At 40.4% G+C, this 14,560-nt stretch overlaps 1 protein-coding gene across 4 annotated transcripts in view; it reads right to left on the bottom strand.

Annotated features, from left to right (window-relative positions):
• The window catches only part of NFIA (nuclear factor I A), a gene marked incomplete at its 3' end in the record, with an annotated part of 384,610 nt that overhangs the window by 29,913 nt on the left and 340,137 nt on the right, over positions 1–14,560 (bottom strand). For 2 of the 4 annotated variants that reach the window (XM_082613084.1, XM_082613085.1), the window contains exon 10: positions 8,664–8,755. The exons of 1 other annotated variant lie outside the window; for it this stretch is intronic. In XM_082613084.1, the coding sequence (XP_082469210.1) occupies positions 8,664–8,755 (92 nt within the window). Of the gene's footprint in view, positions 1–8,600; positions 8,756–14,560 lie in introns of those variants that run through there. One more of the 4 variants, XM_082613083.1, reaches the window with a different exon arrangement.

Genomic DNA, 14,560 nt, shown 5'->3' with positions numbered 1-14,560 from the left:
CTTCATTTTCTATCCCACTTTTCCCACAATCCTAAGGGCTAATTAAATAAATACCAGACGTTTGGTCCTTTCTCTTCTTCCACGAAATCTAAAATTTCCTGTGAAATCTCCCTTTTCTCTTCCCCTTCTCCATTGCCACTGATCTCATTTAAATACTGGAAAAGAAGTAAGCATGAAAAGAACCACTATTTATTGTGCACCTACTGTGTGCCAAATCCCATGTAAGCACCTTAATTCTTTCAACGATCATCAATTTGCTTCAACTAAGAAGTTTCCCCAAATCTTTTTGGAGCAAGGCAACAAACAAACAGAAAGGCTAAAACCAAACCAAAATATGCCATTAAACATGATGGGATCTCCGAAGTATTAAAAACTGAGCGAGAAAAAGGAGACCAGTACCTAGAACTGAGGCTCCCACTTGGCTCAGAAGTGAAATTTGTGGCTGAGGACAACTAAAACGCGCTGCCCAATTAAAAAAACTTGAAAGACAACGGTTCTGTTTATTGAAAAATGTATTTTAAGCGTGTCTCATAGGCTGTCCGTGAGTCAGCTGCCAAGTGTTTGCGAAGAGAACATGGTAAGAACTTACAGGCTGGGGTGGGGGCTGGGAAGCTGGGGGAGTCGCTCCTGCCCACAGTAAGAGGGAGCAGATGGCAGGGGTAACATCTCCACGAGGCGGTGCTGACTATTCAACACCTACGGCTGGAGCAGAGAACGTAAGAGAAAAGAATGACCAGGCACTGCCTTTCCCCGCAGATTCTGGGGGGTACACTCATTTGCCACAGTCCTTGCCACCCTCAGAGACATGATTTCCCCTTGGGAAGTCTCCTCTTCCTTGGGGCACAATTTGGCTTAAGAGAAGAAACGGCGTGCAGGGCAAGGACAGATGTACCCAGTTGAATGAGGCTTTTGGAGTACCTTTAGGGCAGATGCTCAGTGGAAGAATCCATGAGATTCTGATCTTGTGGAGGTGTTGTCCTAATTTTGTCCTAACTGGATGGTTACTTTAGATCCAGCGTTTGGTGGGCAGGTTCTGCCCATATCTACACAGTAGCACACGAGGACGCATACAAGTCCTTCCCTGATGGGGCATGCTGAAGGGAGTGTGGGCTCTGGAATCAGAAGCAGGTTTGTGTCCTGGCTCTACGAGCCCCCGGCTATGTGGTTCTGGGGAAGTCACTTCCCTCTCTTTAAACCTCAGTTTTAAAATCTGTATAATGGGGATAATAATAACGGCTCTGCCTACTTCAAAGGGTTGCTCTGAAGATCAAATGAGAAAATACTTTGTAATCCAGAAAATACTGTTTAAATATGAGTTTAGTTATCAACTGAACAACAAATGCTATTATTTGTTGAGCATTTAACAGGTCGTCAAGCACTTACTTTCTCTACACTAACAGAATTTAAGACTCAAAACAACCGTAGAAGGTAGATAAATACAGTTATCACCATTTTACAGTTAATAAACCAGGCTAGAAAAATTGAATTACAAAGAAAAAATTTTAAAACGTACAAAACATGAAGTACACATACTACTGCTAAGTGATGAAATAAAGCTCCAACCAAGATCTGAAAGGAAAGCTCACAATCTCAGCTGCTCTGCTATCTGGGCTCTGGGTAGAGGCTGGTTGTTCTCACAGATGCAGACTAATGTCATTAGTAAAGGTCTTTTTCCCAGGCAGGATGAGAGAATGAACTCAGTCTTGATTTCACAGATGCAGGCTAATAGGAAACTGGGGCAGGTCTTCAGAAGAACCAAGTGCAGTGTCGGTCCTATTCCTTGATGTGAGAGGATGAGTCAATCTTAGACCATAAAGAGAAAATGGTCAGTAACCTTTCATTATAAATGGTTAAGGACAAAGATAGTATTCAGGAAAGAGAGCAGTTCTGGAGACAGACTGGTTCAAACCCTGACTACCTCGTTTGCCATGGGGCAAGTATACTCTTTGAAACTTCAGTTTCCTCATCTGTAAAATAGGGATAACAGCACCAATCTTAGAGGGCTCTGAGGCCTGTAGGGAGTGCAGGCACAGAACTTGGCACGCACTGGAGCTTAATACAGAATGCCCATTTGGCCAATTAACTTTTTTCAAAGTTACGAGTAAATGGAATTTTATCTGCCATTCCTCTCCAATCCTGGGAGTTTTCAGCTGTATGGGCTTGTAACAAAAATGCTCAGATCCAATGCTAACTAGAAGGGGGAGGATATTTTTTACTTTCCTTTCTCTAACGAAATCTGAGTTTCCTGCCTTTGCAACTATCCAGGCTGCTCCTTGAACTTCTGTGTGGTACCTAACCTCCTACAGACAGGCAGCTGGAGTCGGGGCAGGGAATGGCTTCAGCTAACTGCAGTGCAATCTCAAGTGAGCTTGATGTCCTGGGTGAGAACATTACACAAGAAGGGCTGTTTCTTGGAAATGAGGGATTGGGCGTGGCGGGGGGGGTCTGGCTGATATGTCAGCAGTGGGAAAGGATTCTAATTTTATCTGCTTGGTCCAGAGAAGACAGAACTCAGCGTGTCTCTCTACCTAAGATGGGATAAAGCCTTATCGGCCAGCTCACGGAAAAAATTAAAAGTACAGGAAAAAGGTAAAATGTATAAGAACCAGAGCCATATCATCAGTCCAAAGTTAGACAAGGAGAGAAAAGCTATCTAGCCTTTTCTGTCCCTTCCACTCTTTGGAAAGTTCTTCTGCTCAGCTCTCTGGTCTCGAAGCCTCTTAGGCAAATCCTTGTTGTAACTGGTATCACACTGCATTATTAATGTTGTCATTACTATTATTTTTTACATCTGTTTCCTCTATTAGACTTTGAACAACTTGAGGAGAATTGTTATTCCCTGCCTTCTGTAGGTCTTGGGAATATAGTCAGAAATGATGAGTGACGGATGAAAGGGACTTAGGAAGTTTTGCATTTTGCAGATTGCCTGAGCTTTGGTTTCTTAGGCAGAGTTTCAGGAATATGACACACAGAATGGCAACAGATCCAAACGCTCTCCATATCCACCACCTCCCTATGTTCCCTGTGCATCTCCACCAAAGGCAGACAACGGGTGCTCTGCCCATAATTTAGCTCTGCAGGGACCTCTCCAGATCAGCAGGTTTCCAGCACAGTGAAGTGTGTGGTTTGTGCATACATTTGTAAATTTCATGAGGCAGAAGCAGCCACACTGCTTGAGAGTCAGGCAACTAAATGATTTATTAAGCAAAGGTTACAGCACCTGTGCCTTTTTGTCAACAAATCAGGCCCATGCCATGCCAAGCGATTCTTCTAATAACCCAAATGGTAATTTGGTTTTAAATAGCATTTCAGATACCACAATTCTGTTGAGGTAGAACAGTGATAGATTTGGGTGGCAGGGAAGAAATGCCTGTTTTTTAGTATTGTTTGCACTCATTTCTCATTTTAAAGAATTAGTCCTCATTGGTGTTCTGCAGGTTAAGCATTTTATTTGAACATTCTGATTAAACTAGAACCTGAAAAAAAATGAGTTCTTTGCCCAGTCCTTCTGTGTGGGAATTGGTATTTCTATTTATTACCTCATGATGAAATATTAACTTTTTTTCTCTAAATAAATGCCTCCTCTTAATGGCTCTCGTTTTCAGGGATCAGATTAAATTATGAGATGCAACTGAAATGGCCATTGGCTTTCTGCTGTTTGAGACGATGCCATGCTCTCTTATATCATTCAGTGGGTGTGCAGGGGACATTAATAGTGTCCAAAGTGAAGTAAATACTCTATGCCCCAGAGACTTTGCTATATGTTAGTATCAACTGTCATGGTGGACAATACTGAAAAATAAGAGATTCTGGGTGGTCACGGTTTCTTAGAACAGATGGGTGTTCTAAAGGCTGTCAGGAGGTGGCTACCCCCCCCCATGTTAATGATGAGCTACAAAATGGAGGAGTATAAGGAAAACGAAAGGCAAATCATGATAGCAGCAGAGGTAGCAGACAAGTGATTCAGAAGAATGGGACAGATAACTTGGCAGGAATGTTCCAACAGAGCCAAAAGCTGGGGTGAGACAGACAATGCAATTGGAAGGCAGTTTGAAAGAAAACTAGCTCAAGGCAAGGCTAAAGAGAAGGCAATTCTGTCTCAGTGAAGGGAGGAATTCTCTGGAGGAAAAAAGATAGACTGGAAGGGAAGGAGGAGAAAAAATGGCTTTCAATTATCCATGTTATCTTTCCCTACCAATCATTACAGATGATGAATAGGTGCAATAAAAGCCAATATTCAATTTTTCCAATTTACATGGAAAGAAGGCCATAATATATTGTTACGGGGAAGAAACAGCAGGTTACCAAACAGTGTATATAATATGATCTCATTTTTGCAATATATTTGTATGCAGAGAAGCAGTCTGGATGGATTTAGACAGAAATGTTAACAGTAGGACTACAAGTGATTTTTATTATTTTTCCCATCTGTATTTTCCACAATTAACATGTATCACGACTGTAATAAGAAAAAGTCTTTTTTTTTTTGCGGTACGCGGGCCTCTCACTGTTGTGGCCTCTCCCGTTGCGGAGCACAGCCTCCAGACGCGCAGGCTCAGCAGCCATGGCTCATGGGCCCAGCCGCTCCGCGGCATATGAGATCCTCCCAGACCGGGGCACGAACCCGTGTCCCCTGCATCGGCAGGCGGACTCCCAACCACTGCGCCACCAGGGAAGCCCAAAAGTCATTATTTTTAAACTTCCTTATGAATCATTTAGATTCAACCCGTATCTGCTGGCTACCCACTATGTGTTGGACATGAGAGCACAAAATGACAGTGGGTTTTTTGATAAACAATTCACTCTTCCTGGTTGTTTCACAGAATTTTAGACTCTCAAGTGGAGAAAGGACTATGAAGAGTTTATCTAATGATTACATTTAAAAAATTGCGGTGAAATACACACAACATAAAATTTACCATCTTAACTATTTTTTTTTTTTTGCTGTACGTGGGCCTCTCACCGCCGTGGCCTCTCCCACCGCGGAGCACAAGACCTGGACGTGCAGGCCCAGCGGCCATGGCTCACGGGCCCAGCCGCTCTGGAGCATGCAGGACCCTCCCAGACCGGGGCACGAACCCGCATCCCCCGCATCAGCAGACAGACTCTCAACAACTGCGCCACCAGGGAAGCCCCATCTTAACCATTTTTAAGTGGACAGTTTAGTGATATTCAGGACATTCACACTGTTGTGCAACCATCACTACCACACATCTTCAGAGCCTTTTTCATCTTATAAAACTAACACTCTATACCACCAAACAATAACTCTCTATTCTGCCCTCTCCCCAGCTCTTGGCAACCACCATTCTACTTTTTGTCTCTATGAATCTGACTACACTAGGTACCTCGCATAAGTGGAATCGTATAGTATTCGTCCTTTTGGGACTGGCCTATTTCACTTTGCATAATGTCTTCAAAGTTCATCTATGTTGTAACATACTGCAGAATTCCCTTTCTTTTCAATTCTGAATAATACGTATGATACCACATTAAAATGGTATATACACAATAAAATATAGATACCATATTTTGTTTATTCATTTATCTGTCAATGGACATTTGGATTGCTTTTACCTTTTGGCTATTGTGAAGAATGCTGCTAAGAACATGGGTGTACAAGTATCTCTTGGAGACACGGCTTTCGATTCTTTGGGGTATATACTCATGATTAGATTTTAGTGCAATCTCAGATTTAAAACCAGGGAATACGTCAGTGGTATTCCTGAGAGTTGAGCATCAGTCTCTGTTTGAATATCTGCAGGGAAAGGTGCTCACCGGCCCATGAGGCAGTACAGCACAGTGGTTTGAGAGCATAGGCCCTGGAGTCAGACAAAACTGGGGATGCATTCCTGCTCCGCTCCTCATCATGTGTGGTCTTGGGAAAATCAACAATCTCTTCAGATCTCAGGTTTCAAATCTATAAAGTGGAGATAATTATATATATCCTATTGGGTAGCTGTCAAGATTCGTTGGATAATGTACCTAAGGTACTTAGTACATAGAAAATGCTCAATAAATAGAGGTTATGTATAATCAAAGAACTCTTTTTTTTTTTTTTAAAGAAAGGTCTTATGATAAACTGAAAGCTGCCTACTTCAAATGTCTATTCATTAGTTGGAATTCTATCTGCTGGAAAAAACAGGGACCATATCTAATCTGTCTTCTACAGGTTGATGTTTCAAGTATTTTAAGAGGTTTCTTTGGGGAAAAGAGAGACCATTTTATTTTGTATTTGCTTATGGATTTCTGTGCAGGATACCTCTCCTGCATTTATAAAGCTTACCTATCTGCTTGGGTGACACTTCAATTTTTACTTCTTTAAGGGCAGAAAAGAAAATATTGCTTTCCCAGAAAACTTTTCCCATAATTCAACTAATACAAATTTCATGCCTTATTAACAAAAAAATTTATATAGAAAAATGCAAGCTTGCCTAGGAAATTACTAATCTGCAGGCCATGTTTAAATTATGTCTTAAAAAACTCCTGTAAAAATTCCTCTTCTGATGTCCTCTCAAAAAGATTACCTAAAAATATTATTTTTATGACCTATATCTATATATGCCTACTACTTTAAATGGTTCCAGAAAGTAGTTCCTCCAAAAAAAAAAAAGAGTTAATATATATACCTAAATATTTAAAATACTTAGAGCACATAATTTTTATCTCAGGATATTTTTTTGGGGAAAAAGAGTAACTCCATTAGTGCGGTTTCTCATAAGACAATTGGGGATGGCTTTCTTCTAGCCAAAAGTGGCAGGTGCCACTGTGATAAAAAACATTTAAGCTGTTGTCTCTATGATGCCAAATATTTAACAGAAACCCAAAAAATTCAGTTCCAGATGCCAACACTGGGTCTACATGACATCATTCATACAGATGCGTAGAAAATCTGGATTTTTAAGAATTGAATTTTTGTGGTCAACATCATGAAGACTCAGTTTCTGGGTTAAATAAGGCATTTGTGAAACAAAGCCATGTTGGAATAGAATACGTTTTGATTATAGAGAAACAAATTGAATGGAATGCAGGGTACAGTTTCAGTTCAGTGAATCACATCTTATATAAAAATACTATATAAAATACAAAACAGGACATTTCCAAACTGCATTTTTGAGGTTCTTAATGAAGTAACCTGAGCCCACTGGTGCTTTGAGAAAAGCAATCATCCAATGTAAAGCTACTGTCTCCAGTTCTCCCCTTCTCATTGACCTTGATCATGTGAGCCAAAAGTACAATAAGAAATGTTCTTCTACTGTAATGCCTTTGAGGTAATTATTCAACTTCAAATTCACCAGTTAAATATTTGAAGGTATGGGAAAATAAGCAATAAACTTGAACAATTTTATGGGGAGTACTGAATAGGCGATGTTAATCCCAGATGCCATGTACCTGCCAGTTTCAGAAGAAACAGCACAAGTGGGAAATTCAAGAGTTAACCTTCTCCCTCCCCTCCCTCCTTCCCCTCTCCCTCTCCTCCCAGCTGCCTCCTCTGAGGCTGTACTTTCTGTGACCCTGTTTCAGTGTAAGGAAGGCTTCAGATGCAATGCTGTTTAACCCACGCTGTCGACACAGCAATAAACTAAAACCCTTCACAGAGAAAGCAAACGGACCCAGGAAAGCAAATCTATCTCGTTCATAAGCACCTGCTCATAGTGTTACAAACAAAGATGAATAGTTATAAATTAGGCATCTGGAGATTACATACCGAGGCGCATGCACAAAATATCTTGGAGAATTTTTCAAACACTGTGATGAGAACCTCAAAGAGAAAATTCTTTATGTCAATTCTGATAATATACAGTCACATTCTAATTAGGAGATCAGAGAGTAGATTCTTCCAAAACTTGCATCTAATTTTATTCCACAAGTCTCTAAGTATCTTTATATATGCTACCTTTGAATTCCGAAAGTCTTTCACTGTTTCTCAATTAACAGCAGCTATTTCAAAACTTTTAAAAGAGATTCTTTCTCCTTGGCCTGTACTAGCACAAAACACAACTATCTATTGAAAAACAAACTCTAGATGTCCTGGCATACTCTTTTTCAATCACCTACCTCAAAATATGACATTATATTCACATAATCCCCTCCCACCCCACTGGGGCCAGCGAAGCCAGTAACAAACACCTCCTATTTCAGTACCAACACCAGCAACTTAACAGCGCTCAGGAACCCTTTCTTTTCCTTTCTCTTAGGAAGTCTGCCAGGTTCCTGGGGACCCTATAATGAGTACATAAGAGTGACTGGCCCCCCATTCCCAGCATGCACTCTGATGTCGCCGGCAGCCAGAGTATACTTTCCAGGTTCAATAGGGGCCTACTTCTGTCTGCTTGCATGTAGAGAGGCACAGATTCCTAAAAGAGGGAGCACACGCTATCCAGCCTGGGAAAATTTTCTTCCCATAGCAAAAGCAGTTCCGGCACAGAAGCCCTCCTCTCCTACCCCCTCAATACAAGAAGCAAAAATTGCAGGCACTGTTTTCCATGATTTCTAAGAACACATGGAAATGTGGCTGAAGGGCCAGGATGGGTAGGGGTCGGGAGGAAAGGGGACTGAACAGGGGCTGGGAAATGCAGCCTGTTGTGCCGAAAGACGAGTTACAATGCACCTGATGAATAAAACAAGCTGCACCACATACAGAAAAGATGAGAGCGGCCCACCTGTGTCTGTTGAGGGATATTTACAAAGCTTGGATCCCGTGGTCCAACACTGACGAATCGGTTTGCGGGGGAGGTGCTGGGTGTCGAGTAGGCTGTGAAGGGAAGGGACACATGCGTTCAGGAAGCAGCACGAGATTGCACACAGAAACAACACCAAAACACACAGTCTCCGAGCCTACGAGGCTGATTAACAAGGAAATGTGCAAACACTGTAGCTAGCAGAGGGACCTGGCTAGCAAGGGCATTTTAGACAGTCAAAAAGGGAAGGGGTGTTGGCTTCCAAAGACTGTTGGAATAAAACGATGTCAAATTGGTGCTCAGATGAGCTCTTTTCTCCTTCCATCATACGAATTAGAACATGCAGGACATTTGTAAAGTATACTTTCTGAGTTAAACATGAGCTCTGGGGTCAGAAAGAGATATCCTAGTCTTTAAAAGCACAGGAGAAAGAAATTAGGTAGAAAGGGGAGGAAAGTAGTTCATTTTACAACCTTACTTTTCACACTATTACCCTCCTAAAGATCATGAAATGTTCCTGTGCCTCTATCTCTAAATATGGAAGAGGAGTCTTTATAGAAGGGGCTGGGTTCTCCAGAAAAGTGGTGGAAAACCATTTAGAGCACGCTGTCTTTACAGGCTCAGTGGGCCTGTGAATTTTATGATGCACAAAATGCTCTTACGGTACTAACATTTGTAGTCTTCCCACCCTAGAACCCTTCTGTTCAGGCACAAACCATCAAGATCCCCTGTAAACCTGGAACCTCAGGTACCACACTTCAGCCAACTGTCCTTTTCACAGTATATGAACGGTTTGTTGTTGGTTTTTATACTTATATTTAAGAGCTTCACTATAGTTTAGAGAGAAAAAATTCTGTGGTTCTGGTGTTTCATTGGTTCATACATCCAAATGAACATTTTGTTTTCTGGTGTCCTTCAATTCACTTCTTTACCACAAACTCCAAGGATTTATTCACATTCTTTCTTTACTAAAATTTTTAGATAGACTATTACTTAATTTCAAATTTATTAACAATACTTGTAAAAGGCATAAGTTTTCTGGACTAACACGAGACATGCACCATCTAAAAGATGAAAAGGATTTGCATTTCTTAAAAAACACAGATAATTGAGGGAATAATACCAAATTCCTTTGCCAGATTTTTTCCCCCCTTGTTGACATCATCTGCTTCTCTTCCTTTGATTTTCTGTTTCACAGAAAACTGCTCAGCCTTCTTGTTTCCCTTGTTAAGCACATCTAGAGATAAAATTTCCACCAATCTGGGCCAAGTCCTATTGGTCATTAGAGCTAAGTCACCCACGCAGAGCTGTGATGGTCATGTGGGTATGGTTGTGTTAAATCAGCATGGAACAGAGGAGGAACATAAGCTTCCCCTGATGTCTATTATTAAGAAACTTTTTGTTGTTGTAGTATTTGTTTTAGAAGAATTCATCCAATAACAGCTATATATAAAATGATCTAAATATATGATACACTGTACTGTCTAGCAACGTGAATCCATTGATTTCTTCCCCAGCCTATCCTATGTCAGATTAACCTGAACAGATTTGAGAAATACCTCTGCGTTTAGCCATTCTGTATGTGCCTCTCACTCACTGGTATGGGGGAAATTTGCTTTTTTAAAAAGCTCAGTAAAATACTCTTTATTAATTGTTTCATTCAGCCTATTGCTCTTCTTTGATATGCTTTCAGAAGTCTCAACAGAAAGTTATGTATTGAAAATGATGTACTATAATTAGCTAGTAGTGAATTTACCTGCTTCTAGGGCACAAAGAGGATGTGGGAGAGATAAGGAGGAAGCTAGTAGATAAAATAACCTGTTAAACCTGTTAGCCATTAGGAGAAAAAAAGTTTTTTCACATGTGAATAGGTAGGTAGGTTGAGAAGGAACAAAAAGGCATGAAGAGTAAGCTAAGGTTCTAAGACTAAATGACTGATGACAGATGCTGAACCACGAGGCCTTGGTTTGATGGTCCTAGCGGAGCAGTGTGGGCATGTCAGCCCTGGTCACTGCAGACACACAGCAGGATTTCCTATGACGTTTTTACCATACTGGTGACGTCAGAAACATGCATGCTGATTGATCCTAGGATACATGGTACTTTTTTTTTTCTTTTTCTTTTTGGTCTGTGAATATAGTTCTTCGTTGACCATACATAGCACTAAATCTGGAAAAGTCTGTATTACATCCCATTCTCTATTTTGCCATTTTGAAAGTAGGGTTAGCATCCAAATAATTGAGCCACTCAACGTTACCATGAGGCTAACAATTGGCTATTGTCCCTTCTTCAATCATGAGACAAAACATCCCAGAAGGCCTTTAATGCTCTCACAGGCTATTAAAACTTCTCCAAACTTTATTCTGGTTTTTAAAAAAGAGAGCAATGCTGAGAGAGGTGGTAATGTGTTTGCCTTTTTAAGAAAAGGATATTACAATTACAAAAATCTGAGAGTCTCTGAGTTCCATCGAATGGAACAAAAAGTGCCCAGGGAAATTTATTCTATAGAAAGTTGATTCTGGGAAAAATCAAGGACACAGGAAAAACAAGGGAAGGAAGAAAGTCTGACTCATCTTCCATTCTTGTAGCTAAAATAGGCAGTGTTCACCTATAACAGGATGTAGTTCCAGAGATGATATGACATAAGTTGAATTTGATTTTCCTAAAGAAACAGTGGAATGAAGGAGTTATCCTGTTAAACAAAAGCCTCGGTTGAAACTTTTTATTAAAACAACCACATATACCATGGTGAATCAATTACACATGCCCAGTTAAGAGCTTTCAACATGAATATAAAATCAAGTAAAGGGGGAGATGTGGTAATGAATTATATACAACTGTGTTTACTATGCTATTATATCACATTCATTGTCTTTCTCAATTATAAGTTTTGCCTATTTACAGCGGCAATCATCAAATGCTGCTGGAAGAGCTTCAGGACATCATGAAATCCAGAAAATAATTTTCTAGGAAGATTATTGTAGGCATTTTTGAGAATTCTGGAGGGAAGATTCAGGGGCATTTTACGATTTTCTGATAAAGTCAAAAGGGAAATCAATTTGCTTATATAACCTCATTGTAAAAGTCCTCATGGCAAACATGACTATTAGAAATCAAATTATGATTGCTTGCCTGTTTCTGAAAAAGAAAGGGTTTGCTTTTCTTTTAGCAGCCATTTTACCTACATGAGCAGTATCACCATGGACCATTTTCTTAACATTTTGAAAAAAAACATTCCTATAAGAAGCTTCCACCAGCTCTTATTTGGGCTAATCTGATCGTACTTTTTCCTTCTAACATATTTCTTCAGATTACCCAAGACTCTTAGTCTTAGCCACAGGGGTAAATACCAAAATCCCAAATCAGAATTTGATCCCATATCCTTCTGTGTTGCCCACTTACCATATGCATTGCTAATTCTATAATCCGTCACTTAGGCAGTACAAGTTGGGCCTCAGGATGATCAACTGGAAAAACGGTTCATGCAGTCGGGCCTCTGCGGATGCTGGAATCTATCTCTAGGGAGATTGTGGGATGGGCAGGGAGAGTGGCAGAGATCACCCATTAGCTCTGCTCTTTACAACCCTGCAGGTGTTCCCTGGGAGAACAGCCTCTATGTCCTCAGAAATCGATGTAACTGACTGCCTGCAAGCCAAAGAGAATTCCAACTTTTGTTGTTCCCAGGTTGTCTGGTTTTTTGTTTGTTTGTTTGTTTTGTGTTTTTCTGAATAAGGAGGAATGAGGGATGTGTCTGGATAGAGGAATCACGGCATTTCTAGATGAATCAGTTTTGAGTCTGTGACAGCCTTCACCCAACAATCATACCTGACCATGGTGCTAAGAAAGTGGTCAAATTGTTTTGAATAAAAGATGCTTGGAATTTTCCTGTTTTGGGGAAAAAATATGACTGAAAAACAAGATATTAAGATATTAAAATATTTGTATCAATGTCAGTTGATGTTTCTTTAAGATAAAAATGATATCAATAAAACCACTCCAATCTGACAAACTAGAAGATGTGAGTGCATCAGCTTGTTTTGAAAGTAGGCAGCCAGATTCAAGATCTAGTTCAAATTTAGCGACCCCTGAAATGCGTGTAATCACTGAAAAACAGAAGAGCGAGAAAATTTAGATAGATTTCTGTGTAGAGCTTGGGTGTGAAAGGAGAGCTGACCTTTGGACGAAGCCCCCTCCAGTGTCCACAGAGCGGCCACCAGGAGGTTGAGTGGCCAGGTGGCCTGGGGCTGAACGGCCTGAGGATAGTGATGGCCAGCTCCTCTGCTGGGGAGAGGGAGGGGGAGGGGGGATGACCTGCTGAGGCACCTTGGCAGGAAAGACAATGTAAGACAGCTAGTGAGCTTTGACATTCTTTGTGTGTGTGAGTGTGTGTGTGTGTGTATGTGTTAGATATTTGTCTTCTTTTTTTTTTTTTAGTATATGTGCTGCCGAAGCAAGCACAGACATTTATTTGTCTTTAAAAAAAATTTTTTTTTGAAATATAGTTGACTTACAATGTTGTGTTAGTTTCAAGTTTACAGCAACGTGATTCAGTTATATATATACATATGTACGTGCCTATTCTTTTTAAAATACATTTCCATTATATGTTATTACAAGTTATTGAGTAAAATTCCCTGTGCTATGCAGTAGGTCCTTCTTAGTTCTGACATTCTGAATTTACTTCCAGACACAGGAAGCAACAAAGTTCCCCAAACCCTGGCAGACACAAAGTTTGAAGAGAAGTTTGTGATCTGTTTCATCAGAGATTCCAACTATGTAAAAGGAGGGAATACCAATTCTTCATTCCTTTAAACTCTACCAAGTCTAACCACTGTGGTGCCTCAAGGAAAGATAGTTTAATATATTCATGTCCTCTCCCTCTCTCTCTTACTCTTTCTCTGTCTCTGTCTCTCTCTCTCGTGTGAACACTTCCTCTGTGCCAGGCTCTATGCTAAGTTTTATGGGAGATAAAAAGATAAGCCAGACACACGGCTATCCATGAAATGTTAGAGTCTAGTGGGGAGAGATGAGTACAGAAAGTGAAAATATGAGTGCCTAAAAGTAATATAAATAAAAATCTTTAGGATGTTAAAGGACAGAAAAGTGACACCTGGCAGGGGAACAGGGAAAGATTTGTAGAGGAGATGGAGATGGCTGTGATGACGGGCTGTAAAAGATGTGTTGGTTGACAAGTTCAGATGGATTGGGGATCACAGAGGAAGCTGCATGAGCAAAGAAACAAGAGTTGGGTAATGGGGATGTCAATCGCCGAGGGAAAGGAGAAAAGATGGGACGTTGTGAATATCTCTGCCATAAGGTCAGGGAAGATAAACATTTAAGGATCAGAGACTTGAATGTTTGAAAATGCAGGAGAAAAAGTCTATTGAATTTTTCCTTCAAGAGGAAGAAATAATTTATAAAATTATCAAAGATACCAGATTTCCATTCTAAACACCATTAAGACCATTAGGCATCCTAACACTTTAAACCTTTCCCCTCCTATCTGAAAATCAGTATACACTTCACATGTTCCCTTGTGTTCAGAAACTCAGACATATTCACATGTGCAGATATCCCTTTAAAAATGCTAGTCAAAAATTCAATTTCATTCAGCTAGACTTACTGCCTGCCCAGGAATGTGCTGGTTACTGGACAGGAGCCATCCAAACAAGCTTAGGAATGCAGACTTGAACACATCACTGTGTCTTCAGACTGCAATTTTCTAAATGTTTATCGGTGACACCTGACGGTGCACGAGAACGCATTCAGTTGCAAACTGAAGCAGTGAGATGACTAAATACCTGATTGAAACAGTTTCTGCAATCTTAACGGCACTATCACATGTTACTAGTTTTTAAAAAAAGCCCTGTGAGAAAACT

The sequence above is a fragment of the Mesoplodon mirus genome, assembly GCF_964341445.2.
Source record: "Mesoplodon mirus genome assembly, chromosome: 3".
In the NCBI taxonomy this organism is placed as follows: domain Eukaryota; kingdom Metazoa; phylum Chordata; class Mammalia; order Artiodactyla; family Ziphiidae; genus Mesoplodon; species Mesoplodon mirus.
The sequence above is the reverse complement of the archived record's forward strand: the minus strand, read 5'-3'. Positions and strand labels throughout refer to the sequence as shown.